Raw genomic sequence first — 22,257 nt, forward strand, 5'->3', positions numbered from 1 at the left:
CAACTATTAAAATCAATTTGGTGAACTTGAACTACACATTCTTGGCCAAATTTACCTTACATGTTGGTTTGAGGATACAGGCAGTCCTTGGTTAACAACCATTCATTTAACGACACTTTGGAGATACGACGGGGCTAAAAAAAGTTACTTATGACCCATCCTCAAAGTTACAGCTGTTGCACTACCCCCACGGTCACATGATTGTGATTTGGTGCTTGGCAACTGGCTCACATTTACAACCAATTGCAGCATCCTGCGGTCACTTGATCGCAATTTGTGACCTTCCCAGCTGGCTTCTGCCAAGCCAAACCAATAGGGAAACACTGATTTGCTTACTGATCATGGTAATTTGCTTAATGATCATGGTAAAAATGGTCATAAAATCAGGTCCAGTCACATGATGCCTCACTTAACAACTGCCTCACTTAGCAACCAAAATTCTGGTCCCAATTGAGTTTGTTAAACGAGGACTACCTGTAAAGAGAGAGGACAATTACATACCCCGTATTTAGCTCTTTGGGGGAAAATTGGAATAAGAAATTTATTTTCAATAAAAATAAAGTTATAGCATTGTTTCAGTAAGGTAGATGCAGAACAAATGAACATATTATGGAATCATTAAAATAAGACACTTTATAACATTGCTGAAGATATGTTTTCTTTTCAGTAAGATATAAACATACATACCTGTCCAGACTCACATGAAATAGCTCGTTTGTTCTGAAGTTCTGCCAAAGACATATCAATCCTCCTAATATAATGACCACGCAAATCAGTATCAATAATAAGTTAAATGGAAACAAATTTTAACTACAACAGACACTAAATTACACAAAATATACTTGAAAAATGCATCCTGCTGAGGTCTACTGCATTTTTTTTTAAAATCTCCATGTCCATTTTGGTCATGGTGCAAGAATACATTCAGACTATTTTGAATATGAACAGAAAGGTTAGGATATAACTAGATTACAGCAATAATTAGGAAGATCCAGAAAATGAGCCAAGAAATGTTCATGGTGGAAAAGACAGATCCGACATGCTGCATAATGCCTTAGGTTTGCTTACCTTCCATAGAAATGTACAAAAGGTTCCAACTCAAAACACCATTTTGAGCATTTCAAGTTCAAAACAAAAAAAAAACAGGGTTTGAGAGTTCTGTCTAGTTAGAACAAAACATGGCCATTTCAAGTCTTCCAAGGACTATATTAAAGTAGGACTTTGAGCAATATGAACAATGGGATATAGTAAGGTATTATTCATGTATTTATTTATTATAAATGCTTTTATTTCCAGATCAGATAAATTTTGTGGAAACTTTTTTTAAAAATCAGGATTATTTGTTGTTTAATCAACCAAAATCAATTTTATTGATTGAATAAATTTATTTACCTGTGAATCTCTGGATCCAAATGTCTTTTAACTTCATCTGCCCCTGATATATCTTGTATTTTTGAGAAGCGTTCATGTAACGTTAGGTCAGAAGATTTAAAATAATTTGCTGTGAAGACAATGAAGGAAAAAAGTTAGCTAATCTTACATACTGCAATGTCATGGTTAAAACAGCTATTGAAAATTCCACACTGAAGAAGATTGTAATATTTTATCTTAAGCCTTACAATCTTTACAGCCAGATATTCCTTAATATAGTAAATTTGTAATGGTAGCATACAGCACGCTCTTATTTTCAGTACAGTCTTCAAAATCCATTCAATAATCTTTTTATGTCAAGAGGCCCATGTAACCTTTACTGTTTAGGTAGCCAAGTGCAAAAAGATCAAATCAATATTTACTTTAGTTAGAATTATCTCAAATTAAAATGAATATACAGTGTGTGTTTGTGTGTGTGTACACACATACACACAGAGTATATATATATATGTACAAAAGCTACTTCTGTGCCCATTACTACTCAACAGTGTTTTTCAAAAAGTATTGATTTGATCTATATATGCATGTACAAATCCATCATTTTTTAACTTTCCCACCACCTTTAATTTAAAAAGTGAAATAGTTTTGGCAGTAATCTCATACTACTTTATGCAACAGCTGCAACATTTCACATGTCTTGGATTACCTGGATTAATGACATACAAAATATTTTGATTACAAGACAGTGATGATACTACATACAATCAGGATGTTTAACTTTCTGTAACCACCTTTAACTTGGTGGATAATTGTGATGATTTCCTGAGCAAATTCTTTTGATGGGTTTTGTTCTACCTTCTGTGTCACAGATTTTATATGTTCAAATACAGGATGAAAACTTTCAGGTTTTTTACCCACAGCTACTAGGTCACATGATGTCTGCCTCTCTGTGATATGACCAGAAGCTCCCCTGGAATAAATTTAGGAAAGTTTAGAAAATATTCCCTGTTAAAACAACATTCAAAGTATTTGAACAAAATAGCAATAGAGTATAAAAAGAGAACTGTGTGAGTAATCCACATCTGAAGATGGAGACATGTAATAATATTCCATATATACAAGTAATGTTGGTATTTAGTGCAATTCACAGTTCTTACTGCATTTATACTTAATTTCATACACAAATATAAACATATACAACAGCAAGAAGACAACCTCTTCTAGTCTATATGAAAATCTTTCCCTTCCTCACATGCAATGCAGTCTTTGCATCTTCATATGCAGTTCAAAGGCATGAAAGTGTTTGTGGAGCAGAAATGCAGTCACCCAATCTTTCTCCAAATGCACAGCATAAGGTCAAGAGCAAAATACAGTGAGTCTTCAGATTTGCTTAGCTGTTGTTTGAATGCCATTTTTGTTTGTTTTCTGATAACATCACCAGAGACTCAATCAGATTTGAGCATTTGTGATATCATGGATCCTAACTTTACTTTAAACTTATATCAACGCCCAAATAGCAGCTGATCATAACTCTAAGAGCTATCTGATCTTTTACGTATGGCAAAAATCAGCTTGTGCTGCCTTATTAACACTTGATTATTCTTGTACTGACGTTTCCTTATATTCTTTTCTTCAGGGACACAAGTCCACTGCATAAGATTTCCAAATTGCCACACTGAAATCTCATTCTCTGTGTTTCTATTATGCTATTAGAAACTTGCTGCAGAAATTTATGTAGCAAATCTAAAAAATAATGCATTACAAGATGTTCAGCGAACTTTCAAATCAGCAAAATGCTGAACACTGTTTGCTAAATGTTAATGACAATGACTACTATATAAAGGACAGGAGCCATCACAAGTAACAGCACTTAGCCAAAGCTGACTGATCTTAAAAAGCTAAACAGGATCAATTCTCAAGAAATGCCAGGGCTGCAGGTTAGACTGAAAAATAATAATAAAAAAAAAACAATGAAACAATGGCAACGATAAGCCGCTTATGTGTTACTGTAAAGACAACAACCAGGATGTATCAAATCTTAACTTAGCTTAAGGAAGAGTGTATTTTCTATACAGTAAAAGTCTATGAAAATTAGTCATTACATGGCTACAAAAAACTGTGATAGCCCCTTGGACTTCAGTGGTTTCTCAACTGCTAGCTCTGGCACATAACAGGAAGAGAGGAAAAAAACTGTTTCTCAGATACCATGGAGAAATAAATGAAGGAAAGGATTGGGGAAAGGGTGCTATTTAAACCATGCTTCAGGCAGTAATTTAAATGGGGCCAGCTGTTCTTTGGAACAGCATTTCTGGGCAGCAAAAGCCTATGAACAGATACAGAAAATCACTGCAGCTCGTTTAGATACTGGCCATATTTTGATCTTATACTGAAGAACAAAAAGCTGTATTAATGAAATACACCAACTGATGCAGAACTGGACATACTGAATTCTCTGAAGCATTTAGGTACATCAAATAAAAATTAAATTTAAATAAGAAAAAAAGGGAAGTTAACAAGAGCTAACCATTCTTACTTAGGTTACCCAGAGCAGGTTAATTAGTAAGAAGGTACACAGGCTGTCCATAATTTCTCTCCAGTACAATCACAATTCAATGGAATGCCAAATTAATGCACTCTCATTGCAAGTCAAGTCCCACTATTCCAGTTATTAATGGAAATGGAACCTGGCACTAAAGGCAGGGATGGTCCATGATTATTGAGGTAGACTTATAAGATTTCTAAAATTATAACTGGATAAGAGGCCAATTAAATGACCCTTTGCTGTAACCTAAAACCATAATTCTTCTCTAGATTATTTGAACTTCTCAAATTTGTCCTCTTTAATTTCAGCATCTACATCCCTTGAGCTACACTGCCATCTCTCCCTTATATATAATGATACACTGAACAAGTTCAACCTTTGTACAGTGGTCATTCAAAGTTTGTGAGCTCTTTTGAATTTTCAATATTTCTGCATAAATATGACCTAAAATGTGATCTGTTTTAAGCACCACTGTAACTATCTTATCCTTTCAATAAGCTAACACTTCAACTGCCAGCATTTCATGTCTATGCAGATGACAGCTCTGGAGTTAGCTGCTGGCCTAACTTCAGAGGCCAGATATAATAAACATAATAGTTATAAATAAACCAAAAACATAGGGAGATAGTTTTCTCTAAGCTACAGCTGTGGAAGACATCTTCCCCAAAACGCAGAATGAAAAAATAGCATATAAGGAGTGAAAATCTGCAACCAATTACAACTTTCAGCATCTCTTCACATTTATCCTATAACCTAGGACTGCTCAGTGTTGCAGTCAGCTTTATTTAAAGAGCCATGGATTCCCTACTCTTGATCTAATAATATACAAAGTTTGAATGAGGAACACTATTTCCTAAAGGCGCATATGAACATGCAAGTTTAAAGCAACCACAAACCAGTCTCTGAAATTATACAAACCAGGAAAAACTTTGTCATCCAGTTCTGATTATATAAACTGATACAGACATGATTCATAGTTTTGCAGAATAAACCATTAAAAGCAAAGTTAATTCAAGAAAGTTATTCTTACATGACTTATTTTTCTGCTTTTAGGTGATTAGTTAAAATTTCTTGGAAATTACTTTCAAGCACACATATTTCGGGGTCCACTATGGGAAGGAGATTTTTCTGATTTTTTATTTTAACTGCAGCCCCTTGCACTGGAGGTATTAATGGAGATAAAGGAAGAGTCCCATGGTATTCAGATTTTCAGGAAGCTGCTGGGGCAATGGAGCAAAAAGCTACTGCAATTCTCTGAATCATGGTCACTGAACTCAACAGTACTGACCTAAAATGATCAAAATGACTATGCCCATTTTAATAATTTGTTAACAGAAAATAGATACAGTATAATTAAAGAGACAATACCTGTATTTATGTATTTTCTTCATATCCACTTTGACAGTAAGTTTTTCTTTCCTAGCATGAACATCTGAAATTTTGCGTTGGGTGTCATGCTGGTGGCTGCTGGAAAAATCTATTCTTCCCCTAAAATCCGAATCTTTCTTTATTCGTTCTTTCTCATTTTGATCTAAGGATTTAGCACATGAATTGTAGCCTTTCCCTGAATTATATTTCACTGCCACTTCAGTGTGAGGCTCTCCCACATGGCTCACCCTGTCACTGCTACAGTGATCTGAATATTTACTATTCCAAACTCCTTTACAGTAGCTGTATTTCTTGTTGTCCAATTTTGTATATTTCTCTGCTTTTTCATCAGAAATGTATTTTCCTCCATCTGGATGTCTATGATGTTTATGAGAATAATCATATATAACCTTAGTTTCACAATTATTACTGTACTTGAGTTCAGCATGCCATTGATTTTGAAGATTTCTTTGTTCTTCCTTTTCTTGGTTGGAAGAAGGATTCTGCTTCCATCTGGAATTGCTTGCTGTTTCTCTATCATACCTTTCCATTTCTTTCACCTTTTTAGAGCTGGGCCCATATTCTCTGTATTCACGGTCAGGACACCTGTGTTGATATAAAGTAGTTTATACTTGCAGTAAGGAAGAAAATGAGAATTTATGTATGCAGAATACTGGTAAACTCAGGCTTTAGGTAGAATGTGTCACCCCATGATCCCTCAAGCCACCAAAAAGAGGGGAAATTATGATCTTGAATATGCTAGTCACCAACAGGATTAATATAAAAGAAACAACATTCCTCTACCACCGGTAGCCCACAATTAAACTATGTTTTATTGTTAGAAAAAAATACTTTTCTGGGCAGAAATCTTCAACTATCAGGGCAAATGGTTTTCACTTGAGGCTTTACACCACTAAAAAAAAATCATTAAAACTGGGAACTAATTTCTCTACCTCTTCTGGGAAGAACTCCTTGGCATAAATTCATTAGAAAATCTTCGAGGTGATTGAACATACTCGTCTTCTTGTAATTGGTGGTGCCTCAAGTCATTTTCATTCCACTTCCTTTCAAATTTACATGAAGTCTTTAATGGCCTATGAAATGTCTTCATTTCTTTTGTGTTTCCAACAGGTCGAACATCTTCATGCATTTCTCTGACACGTATTTTAGATAGATAAAATGACTGATGGTGTTCTTTGTGAGACATTTCTGAATATCTGGAAGAAAACTGGCTTCTTCTGATACTTTCATTTCTTTCAGGTGAATATATTCTAAAAGATTTATGATTATTAATGTCTTCTGAAGGGTTTCTTTTCAGAGTAGGGGAATATGACCTACATTCATGAAGCCGATGATAGTTAGTTTCATGTGGTATATGCCTGGGATTGGTTTGCCCAGGTTTTCCATCTTCCATTCTCCAAGACATAAGTTTCTTCGAGTCTTTTTGGAAAACCTTATATTCACAGTCATAATCAATGTGATAGTGCCTTTGTCTATTGTGTTCCTGTGCCCTGAAGACTGGTGATAAAGACCTACACATAAACACATAAACACAGAATTATATTTAATTACTACAATATACATTATGTCAGAAAGTTTGGGACTCTGACAAAATAGCATAAAAGTTTTGTTCTAAGTTACCTATAGGAGCTTATTACATTTGGCAACTTTGAATTTTTTTTAAAAAAATTGTAAATCTAATATGCTGCTTTACTGTTGCTTTTTATTGCTTAAATTTAAATAGAGGAAAAATGAAGTAAAAATGAAATAGGTTCCCTCATGTAGATCATTCCCATTATACAGACCAGCTTCTTCTGCAAGTTATCCATATGAATTATAAATGCAGCAAATTTTAAGCGCAGCATAAAGCTTCTTTTTTGGTTAGGTCACCAGCTACGTTCCAAAGGGTGAACAATATTAGCACAGCTTTATGCTCAGTAAGGAATATCATATTCCATTCTAATGGATAAGAGGATCTCTCACCCTGAAATCCTGAATATGTTTACTTCCAAATACAAGTATAATTGCAATTTTCAGAATAACTTCTCAGAATAATTCTGAAATTATTTTCAGAATAATTTCTCAGAGAATCGTTTAGTGCTGTTTTCTTCTAGTAAATTAAGGAAAGCCTACATGAGCAATAGAAAAACATGACCATTTACCTTCTTTTCCATCGTGGTGATCTTGACCGGGACCTAACCATCTTTTCATATATTTCTAAGCTGTCTTCGTTAACCTATTAGAAAAAATTAAACAAACAGATATTTGATAGTAATTAGTATATAGCTATTAATAGTTTACCAGAATATGTTTATTTCAAAAAAAGTTATTTAATGTATCAATAATTAAGACAACAAGAATGAAAGGCTAAAAGAGAAAACACAGCATTTCAATTTTATCTGAAATGGAAGTTTTGACAATTTGCTGATTTCATTTATTCATTAGTATTTATATATAGTTTCTACAGTAAGTTATTTTCTGAAGAGAAAAACATGCCCACAAAAAAAGTGGGACAGAAGCCTAAATCATACCACTTCAATTGAATCAGCTTTAACTGATGTAAGCCAGGGATTAGCAGAAGATATCCTGCAGTCTATCCATGGAGCTTTGCCAATAACTGGCAGACTACTGTGCAACAACTAGATGGTAAGTGTCATGAGTAAGGATGGCGAGCAGGGGGCTCCCATCCAGACTGTTAAGCGCATGTGTAGCACTGAGGAATTGGGCAGCCATTCAAAGAGACACAGATCGGGACCGCCTTAACCTTTGGGGTTTATATGGCTGGGTTTTTCCCACGCTTCTTCAGTTTGTTAGGATTCCTGTTATGTACTAGCAATAAAGCATTAGAGACCAGTTCCTTGTCTCAGCGTGTTTCCTGGTTGTTAGGACAGTAAGATTCACACACAAAAATGCTAAGATAAGCAAATCTTGGACACAGACAAATTTATATTCTTAAAAATATAATGTACAATAATTTAACAATCATGTCATAATTAAGAGATATTCATTATGTACTATAATTTTCTGACTTATCACACCCTGACATCATACACATTGTGGCAAAAATTATGCAATATTGAGATTATCTTCCAGTTAAACAAGTTTTGAATTAGCATTATACAAAATAAATATTTAAGATCCCAATATGTGCTGGAAAAATAACCTCCCAAATTCAAACATGGAAAGAAATGTCAATATTTCACTTTTCTAATTATACATACTCATGGTCATTTCTCAGTTTTCTGTATTAATAGATTTGGAGTACTTTCATATTGCATCTTGCATTTTGTAAAAATAGAATGCTTTCTTTAATACTTCTAGGAAGCTTTAATGACAACGCACTGTTATATTATAATGTACCTTAAATGAGAAAGCCATAGCAGGCAGTTCAAAAACTTTAGCTATTTTATTGCCGAATGAAGTAGAATCTAATTCACAAAAACTTTTATTACTATTTGATTTTCAGCCAGGAAAAGTGTTTGCTATTTTGCTACAATAATAGCTCTATCTATATATTGTAAATTATAAGGGAACCATGGATGAAATGGCCCTGTCTCCTTCATTAATGTATGTGGTCAGTAGCATCGTTCATCGAAAAGACGTATTTTTATACATCTGGATTCAACTAAGAAAGGCTAGTGGAGGAGAAAGAACCAGAAATGTATACTAGTGTCTCTTCCACACTTACTATATCGTAATAGACTACTACTGCTCTTCTTTTCACATAAGTAGATCTCTTTTACGCGCATCACTACAAACAGAGACACACTTTATTTTCTTTTGCTTTTGATGCAAAATTTTGCATCAAAATTTTGACATTTCCACCCAGTGTCTTCTATATTCGAATTTCAGTTTCAGATTTCTGCTTATTAATAAAACAGCAAAGTAAGTATTGTAATACCAGAGAAGTGGTTCTCAAAAGTAGAACATTCCTCTCCATGCCCGAAAGGACTTCAGCAAGCCAAGAAAATCATGATAAAAATTACAGCTCTAGCAAAGTTGAATGTGTGTGGATGAAGTCACAGCCAAGCAAAGCCTTCATATTCAAATCAGAGAAAATTTGACATACATAGGATATTGCTTTGGGGATAACAAAACTAGCAAAATTTTCGATGCAGACACTTCTTTCACCTTGTGGAAAGCAATTGTTCTTAGATTTTAACAGAGTGTCCTTTAACAAACATTTTCACAAACAAATTTAACTAATTTAGGAGAGAAAAATAGGAGAGAAAAACTTTACCAAAGATATAGTTAAGTTTATATGTTTGCTATAAATATTTATATCCATTCAGTAAAATATTTATTGGATCTTCTCCTCTTTGCTTCTGCCAGCTAGCAAAATTTTAAAAAACAGGGAACAAGAACTTGTCCTTAGGCATAGGGTTTATAGATATGAAACTGATGCTTCTTTAGATGAAGAAAGATATTAAAGAATTATTCCAAAGGCTTACTTTTGTTCATTGTGATTTCAACCACTGTGGGTTGATATCAGTGACCAAGTCAAACCACTGACTGCTCTAGGCAAGAAGGGTGGAAAACGCTGCATGCCTTTACATTTCTAAACAAAAACTCGCTGTTAGTAACTCAGGCATATATCAAGCTATGGTACTTTTCTACTGAGTTCATTTAATATTCAACAGAGCTGAATTTAGAAAATGACAATATGCAAGCCCGGAAGTAGTTTTGAGAACGATAAAAAAGAATGAGTTTCCTATGGATGAATGCAGAGAGTCTGTGTAAAGATCTGGTAGCATTTTTGTTGACTGCTGCTATATTGTCCATAGCTAAACACTGGAAAAATAGAAATATTAACTTTTGGCCAACTGATTTCAAAGTATCTGGCATAATACCATAGTAGTTAACCAATACTCTCTGGTCTTGTACGGGTAAAGTTAAAGCCAAAGCCTTTTTTAATGTATGTTCTGATTTTATAATTTTGTCAACCAGAGGAATTATGGCTGCCTTCTTCCAGTTGGATATGTTAATATTTGGAATACTAAAATAATATTACTGCTAGGTTTTGTTCTCCTTTCCCTGTGTATGCTGGTGGTTGTGTGTTTGGATATTGGAGACCCTATGGCAGGAAGACTGACCAGCTTGGAAAGTGTTGTACATTCAGTGCTGAATTGGCTGCACTCCCTTGGAAGCTCTAGGACAGCCTTTCTCAACTTTCTGACCCTGGAGGAACCCTTGAAAATTTTTCAGGCCTCGGGGAATCCCTACACATTCAGGCTCAAATATAGGTCAGAAGCTACAAAATTATTATATTCTTTTCATGGGTAGGCCTGTATATATGCATTAACAGTGTTCTTAAACTAAAAATAAAAGAATGAAACTTACCTCTTTTATATGTAGTTGCCTGAATTTGAAATATGTTTTTAAATAAATGTGATCTCCTAGGGAACCCCCAGTGACCTCTTGCAGAACCCTAGGGTTCCATGGAACCTTGGCTGAGAAACCCTGCTCTAGGAACATTGCATGGGGATTTTCCTAGACTCTCTGTTACCTAGAAAGGAACACGGTAGCAGCAGTGGGTAGCAGTGCTATCTACTCTCTCAGGTTTGTATGGCAGCTATAGGTCTATTGGTGCAACAGGATGTGTCCTTGGTTATCCTATGCTCTAATTATCTCCAAAATGGGACTATTGGTAAACTTTATCTGGCGCTTTCTTTCAAGATGGGTTAAAAATATGGCTGCCATAAAGGCTGGCTACAACTGTTTCCAGGACCAGTCTTCAAACTATTCATGTTTAGTGTCTAGGATATTCTGTGGATGTCTATGACTACATTACAATAAAGAGTAAGATCTATATCTGAGAGCCTCCTTGTGTAATAATGGTACCTACAGTATATTTTCAACAGATATTCAGACTGACTGTTCTTCCTGTATTTTGATCTTATTCCACAGTATTTATACAACTAAAATCCTGAATGCCAAGGAATGCAAAATATTTAAAAGTGCTTGAATATAAACAACTGATTTCTAAAGTGAAATGAATAAAATAAAGTAAAATAAATCCTGGAGTGACCTCATGAGTACATATTAAATTGCATATTGTAAGGCTGAGTTCATACATTGCACTAAGCGACAGATTTGTTAACTATAGTTTTATTGTATAGTTTATTGATTGGTTCTCCACAACATCCCATAAAAACTTTTAAAAAGCTGTGCTGGATCATTTTTATCTTGTCCACCATTCTTTTTTCTTAATGATAAAACAAAGCTTTATTGGAAGACCATACATGCAATTGAATGTTTTAATTATACATTATATATATTTTATAGAGACCATATATAGCTATATAACAGACATATATACTCCCATATACTATAGCCTTTCTTCATAGGGAAGCTGTTCTATTCCCTTAGTGAATCTGGTTGCCCTCTTCTCCAGTTCTACAAAATTATTTTGAGCTGTTGTACAACTGTACAACAGACATTTACACAGTGTCATTATAATTTTGGCAGGTTTACTTCTAATCCCTTTCCTAATTATCTAATCATCAAATTTGCTTTTTTCACAGCAGCTATATACTGGGATGTTTTCATCAAGCTATTTGTCAAGTTCACACTCCTGATTAGTCGCCGCAAGCTTTGACTCCCATCATCAAATGCATAGTTAGAATTCTGACTATAGATGCATATTTTACACTGATCAATATTTACCATTTTAAAAAGTATTTTCCTAATTTGAATTATTTTCTAGCTACATTCTCTTTTCTCTCAGTCTCCATAATGTTGTCAGTAGCAAACTTAAATAACTATTTCACTACTCACCCCTAATTCTAGATGACTAATGAACAAGTTGAGAAGAATACCAGTACTGAAGAATTTGTTTTTCACTGGGAAATTTTATCCATTTATTTTTATTCCCTGCTTTCTATTGTTTAACCAATTACCAATACGTAACATGACTTCTCCTCTTTCCCATGATGGTTGTCTGTTCAAAAGTCTTTGGTAAGGGACTTTGCCTTTTTTTGAAAGCTGATCAACAATAATGGGACAAAAATAGCATTCCCCCCCTCCTTGGCTGATGGCTAAGCTTTGCAACAGGGACAATCCATGACCAGATACAAAATGTTACTGTAAGTTTTAAAATGAAAGAATTAGGCTTGCATTATTTTATTATGTTCCATTGTGATTCTTGAGGTGGATCGATAGCCTAAAAATTCAATGTCAGCATATTTGCAGAAGCGCTGTGAACGAAAGCAAGAACACTCTGAGAACAAGATGCACAATACTCAGAGAAGTTACAAAAACCCCAAGGGTAATAGGAAAGGATCTGTAGGCCACTCTTGCACTGTCTGATGTCCATGCTCCTAAGTCCACTGTAAGAAAAACACTGAACCAGACTAGTATGCACGGAAGGATACTGTAAGAACTGACACCCTTAGTCCCAATAGTGACCTGACTCATGCACAGTTGACATATGCAGAATTTAGATTGAGATCCAGTGTACAGAACAAACGAAAAGCTGCGATTGAAAAGCTTCCCCCCTACACTAGCTAATTAAACTTTCCCCTCCTCCTCCTCCATGCTCCCCCCTCCTATCGCTCTCCCACCTAAGCAATAATGGTCAACCATACCAGGCACAGATGTCTCTGGCTCTATGATCTTGACTTCCTCCCTACCAGCCCAAACAATAGCAATTCACACTCTTTGCACTTTCCCCTCCCATTTTGTTTTGACACGAATTGACTCATCATGGCAGGTGAACACGATCAGACGATTCAGCAATCCTTTGATTGTGGACAGATACCATGGAGGAAATCACTGATCTCCCAAAATCCATTGCTGCCCATGTTGTTTGCCAAAGATATCTCTAATTTCCCAAGTAAGTTCATGCCAGATAAGCAGATTTCTGACAACGGGCATATTTGAGGGCCACTTCTGCATAGACATGATCGTAATAAGACAGGTGGTCCCTCAAATAATCAGGCTCTAAGCTGTTTAAATACCAACACATTAAATTATATGCAAAGCAACTGGCAACCAATATAGATCTTTCAGTAAAGTCACCATTTGATTCTTATACTTTGCAATAGTTGGCAGCTTAACAATCATCTTTTGCTTCAATTGCACATTCCAGAAGCTTTACAAGGATATCCCATATATAGCGTTACAATAGTGAAGTCCAAATGGAACCAATGTGTGGATAACTGTCACCAAATATAACATAGGAAAGGTCAATGCTGGCACTCATCTTAATTGAGTAAAATTTCATGTTATCTGTGAATCCAGTGATAGGTGAAGTTCAAGGAGCACTTTCATACTATGGAATTGCTCTTTCATGAGTGCAAGACTATTCAAAACAGGCTGAACCTTATTCCCAGATCCAGCTTTCTGTTTATCAGTAGCAACTCCATCTCCTCTCAATCTAATTCTAATTTATCTAGCCCATCATCAACCTATCATGTTATTACTTGCATCACATTTATGGTTTAAAAAGAAAAAATATTCTAGTTTATGAAAATATCTTAATAATCTGTAAATTATTTCTGCTAACTATAGTCAGATAGGAGTAAGCCATTATGTTTGTTTTTGGTATAGTTTGATGGGTGAATACATCTGCTATGGTTTGTAAACATGTTTTGTTTTTTGAAAAGCATTCAACCAGTTGCCTTACAATTTTGCTTGAATACCTAAACAATGTTTAAATGGCTTATTTTGTACTCCTGCATTCTTACAAATATTTATCAGAATTAACTTGGTTAAGTTCTTCCTTAAAGCTGACATAAAGGCAAACATAGTACAATTTTGTTACAAGATTAATAGAATTCACATCAGATGGTTTTTAATGACTTTTTTCTCTGTACCTGCCCTTAGGCAATGGAAACTAGATTATTAATTGATAGATTTGGGAAATGCATTTAATTTGAAAACTCATGTGCTGGGAATTGGTATTTCTCTTGAGATTATACTTTTATGATTTAACACTTATTCAATACATTGCAAGTCTATTTAGCTTTTTAGAAAGAAACAAAAATACCAACCAAAATAGAAGAACATTGTACTATTTAAGTATTTATTCTTAATGAAGTTATTATTTTAAAAAATAGATTAAAACTGACCCAGAGTGGTCCAATAATTACTTTTTCTCCACGCTATGGGGACTGCTTTGGCAAATATCTCTCAGGTGCTACTCTTGATCTAAAATTCTCATTTGTATCACCTGCACATGAGACCAACAAATTTAAACCCTTTTCACTATCAAAAGCAAAAGGTACCCAATAAGCAAGACTCGGGGGATCTGGATTACACCATTATATATTAGGAAAAGGTTTCACAGGCTGTTATGTTTTAGCATAATCTGCATTTTCAGGAAATAATCACACAATTGGAAATCTGATCTAACATCATCCATGAATGAATGCAAATTCCTCTGCTCTACAAAAAGAACACTATGACTATTATGGAATAAGAACTGAGTCATAGAATGATCAGACCTATGTAGTCATATTATAACACCTGTATTAAAATGAATTCACAGGAATGTAGTAGGAGACATTTACTACATCAAGCAAATTAATTATAATTCTCTGATCTCACAGGAAAGTCTGCTTAGCAAGCCTTGTCTCTGAAAATAATAAACTTTCCAAAATGTAACAACCCTGACTGCAAGTTAATAAACTCAGTAGTTTGTGGAATGATACTAACACTCCTATTGACATCATCCAAAAGATTTAGAAATCTATTGAAAACAAAGAGAACACCACACTCAAGAAGGTTTAAAAGGTCACTAACATCAAATCTCATTACATATAAACCCAAAGTTCTATACTATTTAAGCTTCCATCAAATGAAACTAGAAATGCATCTACTCCAGTATGCTTTCCACCACAGACAACCAGGTGATTTTTACAGCTTACTTCTCCACAGCTACATCATAGCAACTGCTATTAGAAATAGTAGTACAAGTGGTAACAACATCCTTAGTTCCTTCACACACATTTTAACTACAGTTTTTCACTACTTCTCTTGAGTGCTAATTGCTAGAGATTAACCAGAGATGGCCATTGCCTTTTGTGCCTTTCTTAAAGGCATTAGTTTTGCTCTCCTTTGTAAATCAGCCTCATTATTTAAGTGCAACAACCAAATGAATCAATCTCCAGGTGCAAAAAAAAAAACTATAGAATTTTTTGCTTTGAATGCTGTATCATATACACAAATGAACAGATTGCCATTAAAATATCTGTTTTTCCCTGTAACATCCAAAACAATATCCCTGTCCCATGGTGTCCTATTGACAGCTGAAAGCTCAGATCACTGAATTAAATGCTCCTCTCTTAGTAAGATACTGTATAGAAAATAGTAACCTTGTAACTTAGTATAGCGAACAATTTATTAGATGACAGAATGGGTTTGTTAAAAAATTGCTACCATGGCAAATTTTGAATCTTTTACATTATGATCATAACTAAAAGATTACTTGCATTATACATATACATATATATATTACACATGCACACAAACAAAATAGGGAATCTAAGTCTAATGATTTTCACTAAGGTACTATAGAAGAGCAGTAACTCTATTCATTAACACGGGATTCATCTCAGAAAAGCACTTTTCCTTGCAGTTTGCCAGAACTATGGCTCACTTAACGTTGGCACAAAGGAGGTCTTTTTGCCTCTCCCCGCCCTAGAACAGCGGGTCACACAAGATGTGACAACAGACAGGAGCATTTAATACACAATAATTCCAATCTAAAACCCGAACCCCGTGCTCTGGACTTAAGAGTCACGCAGGTAAGACGTCCTTCTCTTCGTAGAAAAGAGACGTGGAGGGGGCGCGTCCTGATTGCGAAACGAGGATTGGAAAGCCTGTAGGGGACGCAGCTCCTCAGCGCAGAGACCTGACCTCTGAGCCCTCGAGACCGATATGTGCCCCCGAAGCCCCTCCTGAGCGCTCCCCCTCCGCCTAATCACCGAGGCCCGGGAAGGGGGCGGCACCCAGAGGCGCTCACCTTCCACTCCGGCCCCGCGCTTCCAGCTCTCCTCTTCTTCCTCCTCCTCCGGTAACCGCTGCTTCAGAAAAGCTCTTCCCGCTGGACGCCTCCGCTCTCCAAGCGGCCACTCAGAGCTTCTCGACGCGTCCGGATTTCCCCCAACTTGAAGCCGCCAGGTTCAGGCCGGGGTGGAGCAGGAGCCCCGCGCGGCGGAGGAGGGAAAGGAAAAGCCCGTCCCCACCAGCCCGCTTGCCTGCCTATTCCGCCTCAGGCAGACGGGTTGGGCTGCGTGTCCCGGAAGTAAATGGGCCGGAAGTAGGGGAAAGAGAAAGTGGGAACGCCGCCGCTGTCCTGGCGATTCTCCTGGGGTCGTTGGGAGCTGCGCGCTTCCCTTCCGTTAGCCCGCAGAACTTGTGTGAGCCCTTTCTCCACGTTTGATGCTCCCGGTTTGTACGGCCTTCCCTTTTTCATGAAGGTATGGCTTGGCTGAGTTCGCACGACACGCTAAGCCGCCTATTAGCCAAACCGGTTTTTAGGTACTCAGCTTGTCGTACAATAACTGCAGGTCTGTAAACTATGTGGGGGTGACCGGCGCGGCCATGAGGACGCACTCTTCCATACGCGAAAGCACTCTTCCCATCTCGAAATGTCCCTTCTGCTCCAGAGGGGACCGCTGACTAAAATACGGTTCCTTTTCTTGGTAGGCAAATAGCTGCTATCGCATTCATGATTAGTTTGGAGCTGAAACTTCCCGTTGACAGGCACATTAGACTAGTCTGGGCTAGTGCAATATGCTGAGCTAAAACGCAGCTAGTTAGTTTGCGGTTAAGTGGTTGTGTTTGTACATGTGATATATAAACAAAGTTTCACCCATCTCCCCCCACAAAGTCCCTCCTTGTGGGGGGAGATGGGCAGTGTTAAAAATTTGATAAAATAAAAAATATAGTGTTTGATTTGACTTGGCATCTTATATGATTCTATTCTAGCCATAGTTTATAGCTTGGTGTGAAGTATGAACCCCGATATTATGGCTTAGTCAATAAACCATGATTAAGCAACCTTGCCTACTTATTTTACTAAATTTATTGCTGTGCATCTCATCATGGTGACTATGGGCAGCTAACAGCAATTAAAAACACAAACAGCAGCGAAGTAAAATACATAGCTAGCAGACGAGGTAAAAAACCAATCAAACAATTAAAATAACCATCTCAGGAGCTCTGCAAATTTGACCCCCATGCCTGGGAACACAACCATGTCTTGAGGGTCTTGTGAAAGGTTGGAAGGGTTGGGGCCAATCTATGTTCTGAAGGCAAGCACTACAACAGAAAGAGCTCTCTTCCTGGATCCCGCCAGATAACAGCCCTTTTTTGACGGGACCCGTAACATGCCTCTTCTGCTGCATCTAATGGGACAGTAGAAACAATCGGAGATGCAGCCTCACAAATAATGCAGGCATATGCTATGAGGGGCTTTATAGGTGACCACTAACACCTTGAATTGCACCTGGAAGCATACTGATAATGTCACTTGCAGAGCAGAGGTGTAACATGCATGAACCAAGGGACATTCATAACTGCCCACACTGCTGCATTTTGAACCAGCTGCAGCTTCCAGATGTTGTTCAAGGTCAACCCCATGTAACACTCAGTGCAGTAGTCCACCTAGGTTGTGACTAAGGCATGAGTGACTGAGAAGCAAGTATTCAGTTGCTTTTCCTTATATTTTCAAATGACACATTTTCATATTGAATTGTACTTCCATGAAATTGAGAAGTATTTTTTGTGATTTTTTAAAAATATGAAATACAAATTTATAGCAATCATACAAGTTTAGCTTTGCAGTCGAGAGAATAATGTGCTGAAAAGGTAAAAAACCATAAACACTGCAACTACTAGTATTAAAATAGAAAGATGTCTTGATTTTTTCAGATCATATCCAATTAGTGGAAAAAGTACAAACATTAGAATTAGTGTTAGTGGTGTACAATCATGAACAATTAGTACAGTTCTACCAAGTGTAACAAAATCGTAACTAGTTGTGTAATGGCTTTCTTAACCTATTATCAAATTACTAGATTTAACACTTGAAAAAAATGAAATCAACCTTCTTGGAACCCATAGAAGTTTTCTGCTAGAGAGTTATATAATTAGATATAACCCTCTGAATATTGGAGAGACATATCACAGTGAAGCAAATCAAGGGTGTTGCAACCACTGGGTGGATCAGTCAACACTTAGAAAGTGCTTTCAAAAATGTGACAGACATCATCCAGGACGATTGCTTCCTTATATATATGATAAATTCTCATTTAAGTTATACTCTGTGACACATGCATTGTTTGAAGAGAATGTTTTTCTTTTCAGAAATATTGCCTCATCGAAATACTACAAAGTAATGCTTATTTGATGAGTTGATGAATTAAAATTTAAAGTATTTTCTAGTAATTTATTCAATAGGAAATATTCCTTTAAATCATGTGAATAGACCATATTAATTGGGAAAAGAGGTTTTTCTGATTTAAGATTTGAGGTAGAAATATATTATTTTGAATTTTAAAAAACAAATTTGTTGCAGGAAATCCTGGTTATTGTTATCTAAGCAAAATAAACATGTTAAGAGTGTCCTCAGAACTCATCTATTTTATGGTAGACTGTTATTTCTAGTTATGTCAAGCACTGTATATACATTATTATTCTAAATATTTTTTAAAATGTATTAGATTACTGAAACTGGCACATACAGTTGTGTGAAAAAGAAAGTACACCCTCTTTGAGTTTTATGGTTTTACATATCAGGACATAATAAAAATTATCTGGTCCTTAGCAGGTCTTAAAATTAGGTAAATACAACCGCAGATGAACAACAACACATGACATATTACACCGTGTCATTATTCATTTTACAAAAATAAAGCCAAAATGGAGAAGCCATGAAGAAGGCAGATTCTGTACCTGAAGGGTATCTTCTTGAATCTGCCTTCCAATACTGCTGAGGAAAGAATATTAAATCAAATGAGTGGAAACACTGGTATTTGGGAAAAACAAGCATTCGTGAATACCTTATAAAACTTCTATGAGATACATATACATCAGCAAAATGATTTCATGCCCAAATAAGGATTTCCATACTTTCATGGACTGTACAACTGGCACAAATTGATTTCTCAAGCAAAACAAGAACAAAAATGCCACCATCACAATATCACAGCCAAATATGATAGTTGATATATTTTATTGTGTAGGATGGAAATTGCAGGATTAACTTGAAAGACACTGTACCATGCTACAACATACTGCACAGCCATCAAGGGAGTACTTTTGTTGAAATAACATTAATGTAACTATTGTAAGTAATAGTGTATACTGTCACATACTTTTGTTGGTTTAATTTTTAAACAGGTCATTTTTAGACATAAGAACAGAGCCACATTACATTTTAACACACCCCAACATAAAAAAATTAGCTTTAGCAATTGTTTTTGTTGTAAACAATGAGACAAAAATTGCCTTCTCTGGGCAGCACAGACTATAGCATAAAAGAGGTCACTGAAAGTTGAAATTCCTTATGCCAAATTCCAAGATAAATTAAACCTCTACAAATTCCATTGCTTTATAACAAGAAAAATCTAGATAAGAGCTTAACTATCCTGTTAAAAACAACAGCCCTTAAAAGGCTTAACTGAGCTATGTCATGCCCTTTGTATACTTTTTTAGGATATCTTTATCTCAAGAACTTTTTTTCAGTCACATTTGTCAAGTGAAAGATGCTAACAGTTTATCATGTTGGATGAGTATAATTTTCAGCATTCATAATTATACCTTAGTAGTATATTGCCATGTCTATATATTGTTTGTTGTCACTAGAATGCTGAGTTTCAGAATTTTAGTGATCTAAGAAGTATGATATAACATAAACATTTCGGTTTTGATCCATTGATACAGTTCCTTATGCAGCAGTATAATATACACAATTAAATGTAGCAATGTTTTATCCCAAAGAATTAAATATGTTTTAGACCCATGTAATGAAGACCTTATAAGTTTAGCATATATTGTCATCACAGCTTAATGTAACTAAGTTACTGCTTAAAACAACATAAAATTTATGTGCCACATGTTAATGAGGGATAATTCTAATTCTACACTGTCTTCAAGATAGGATTCCAACAGTTGCATATTATTTTTCAAGCCTTTTGATTTTTCAGTGAAAAGATTTTCAGTGAACCACTTACAAAATGACATTAAGATGATCCTTCTCCAGTAAAAACAAACACATTGGCAGTATTTCATTTTAATAACTATTTACAAAATATTCTCATGTTTCAATGACAAAATTAGTATTTTATTTTAAAATAAATGGAACCCATTGAGATATTTAAAACCCACATTTATAGAAGGCCAGATTCTAAACAAAACTCCCACAAAAGTTCCTCAAACCATTAAAAAAAAAATCCCCACTTTTTCCAAGTGACTACTCAACAATGTATTTGGGAAGACTGTAAATTCAGTGCAGAGTGCATGATATCCAGTGTTGCGACTGCAGCAGCTTCTTAAAATGACAAGCTCTTATTTTACTGACTGTAGCAGCATTGAGAGTGTTCTATATTCTCAATTTCCTCTGCCAATCAGAAAGAGAAATACAGTGAGCATACTCAAAAGTACTGAACCTCTAGCGAAGAAATTACAAATACAGATATTTTTTTTAATTGTATGGCAAAGCAGTTCAGTGTTCATGCTGCTTTTTCTTGCTGGGAAATCCCTGTGAGGTCCAGCAGCCAGATGTGTAGACTAGTCACATTGCCCGGGGTGCACCAAGAGGAAGCTAGTCTACATTGCACTGAGTTGGGCTGAGAGAAAGTGCCTGGCCCAAGGTCACCCAGCCGGCTTTCATGCCTAAGGCAGAACTAGAAATCACAGACTCCTGGTTTCTAGCCCAGAACCTTAACCACTAGACCAAACTGGCTCTCGCACAAATACAGATGTTATCCTTGAATAGCTGAGCTAGAATTCACGCAAATGAACTTCCAGTAGAACAACATATTCTTACCATGTTATATGGTTAATCAGTTTACAGATTACTGCATCTACCTCAATCCTTGTTTACTATTTCAATCTCTACCATCCACTCTGATGGCAGGTAATATTCTATGCATCCAAAGTGGCAATCCACAAATGCTTTTGCTGTGTTAAGTTTGTTGGCCTTTATACAGCAGTGTTAGGGCACAAGATTCTTTGTTATACACATTTTAGGATTCATTTTCAGATTTTTATATATATCGTTTTTCTTGTATTTATTTGTTCATAATTCAGTCTCCATTTTCACATGTAACATGGCAAACTGAACTTATATTTATCCAGAAAGCAATGAAAGAAGCACACTTGTTTATAGTCACCTGTCTATAAATGACTATAAACTATAAATCTGTAATTTCTTCAGACTTTCCCTAAATTTTGTGTTTTCCAAAATATATTGAAAGATCTTTTAAAATAAGTTTACACCAATACTAAGAAAATTCAAATTGAGAATATGAGAAATAGGAGGGAATACTTTATTATCTACCTATTAAGACAAAGTAAAAAGAGAAAAGAAATAAAAAGGTGACAAGGTTAAGGGGAATTCAGTCTTGGGGGTTTGTGGATATGGAATGTGTGTCTAAATTTCATGTGCTGCTTAAAATACAGACTGCCTATCAAATTTTAAGGGTACTAAAAACAGGATAAGTAAATTGATGGATAGGCAGATATCCTAGATTACCGAAGCACTAGGTAGTTGTACATCTCTGATGAATGGAGTTCATATATGACAACCCCTCAAATTCCTCTATAAAACTGAATGCACAAAATGGACACTGTGTGCCTACAGAAGAGCATGTTATTATCAAGGACATAGCCGGATAGGTCCAGCTCCCCACTCAAGCTCACTGAATGTGTCAGTATTGGAGGTGTGCATGAAACAAAAAAATACATTTTGTTTCAAAAGTGAGGAAAAAACATTGCTTTCCAGAAGGTCCACTGAACCATTGCAA

The 22,257-nt window shown here is 35.8% G+C and overlaps 2 protein-coding genes across 5 annotated transcripts in view; both read right to left on the minus strand.

The window, feature by feature from the left end:
- Positions 1 to 16,491, minus strand: part of BCLAF3 (BCLAF1 and THRAP3 family member 3) — a 28,715-nt gene extending 12,224 nt beyond the window's left edge. The window contains exons 1-7 of one of the 2 annotated variants that reach the window (XM_063305160.1): positions 16,248 to 16,490; positions 7,444 to 7,517; positions 6,235 to 6,813; positions 5,282 to 5,887; positions 2,163 to 2,341; positions 1,393 to 1,501; positions 688 to 751 (exon numbers count right to left, since the gene is read on the minus strand). In XM_063305160.1, coding sequence (XP_063161230.1) covers positions 688 to 751; positions 1,393 to 1,501; positions 2,163 to 2,341; positions 5,282 to 5,887; positions 6,235 to 6,813; positions 7,444 to 7,484 — 1,578 coding nt within the window. In that variant the 5' untranslated portion in view covers positions 7,485 to 7,517; positions 16,248 to 16,490. Of the gene's footprint in view, positions 1 to 687; positions 752 to 1,392; positions 1,502 to 2,162; positions 2,342 to 5,281; positions 5,888 to 6,234; positions 6,814 to 7,443; positions 7,518 to 16,247 lie in introns of both variants that reach the window. The other variant, XM_063305157.1, reaches the window with a different exon arrangement.
- A 2,959-nt stretch (positions 16,492 to 19,450) lies between these two features.
- The window catches only part of MAP7D2 (MAP7 domain containing 2), a 43,119-nt gene continuing 40,312 nt past the window's right edge, over positions 19,451 to 22,257 (minus strand). For all 3 annotated transcript variants that reach the window (XM_063305162.1, XM_063305161.1, XM_063305163.1), the window contains one exon: positions 19,451 to 20,849. The gene's annotated coding sequence lies outside the window, so the exon portion shown is untranslated. The remainder of the gene's footprint in view (positions 20,850 to 22,257) is intronic.

The sequence above is a fragment of the Candoia aspera genome, chromosome 5, assembly GCF_035149785.1.
Source record: "Candoia aspera isolate rCanAsp1 chromosome 5, rCanAsp1.hap2, whole genome shotgun sequence".
NCBI lineage: Eukaryota > Metazoa > Chordata > Lepidosauria > Squamata > Boidae > Candoia > Candoia aspera.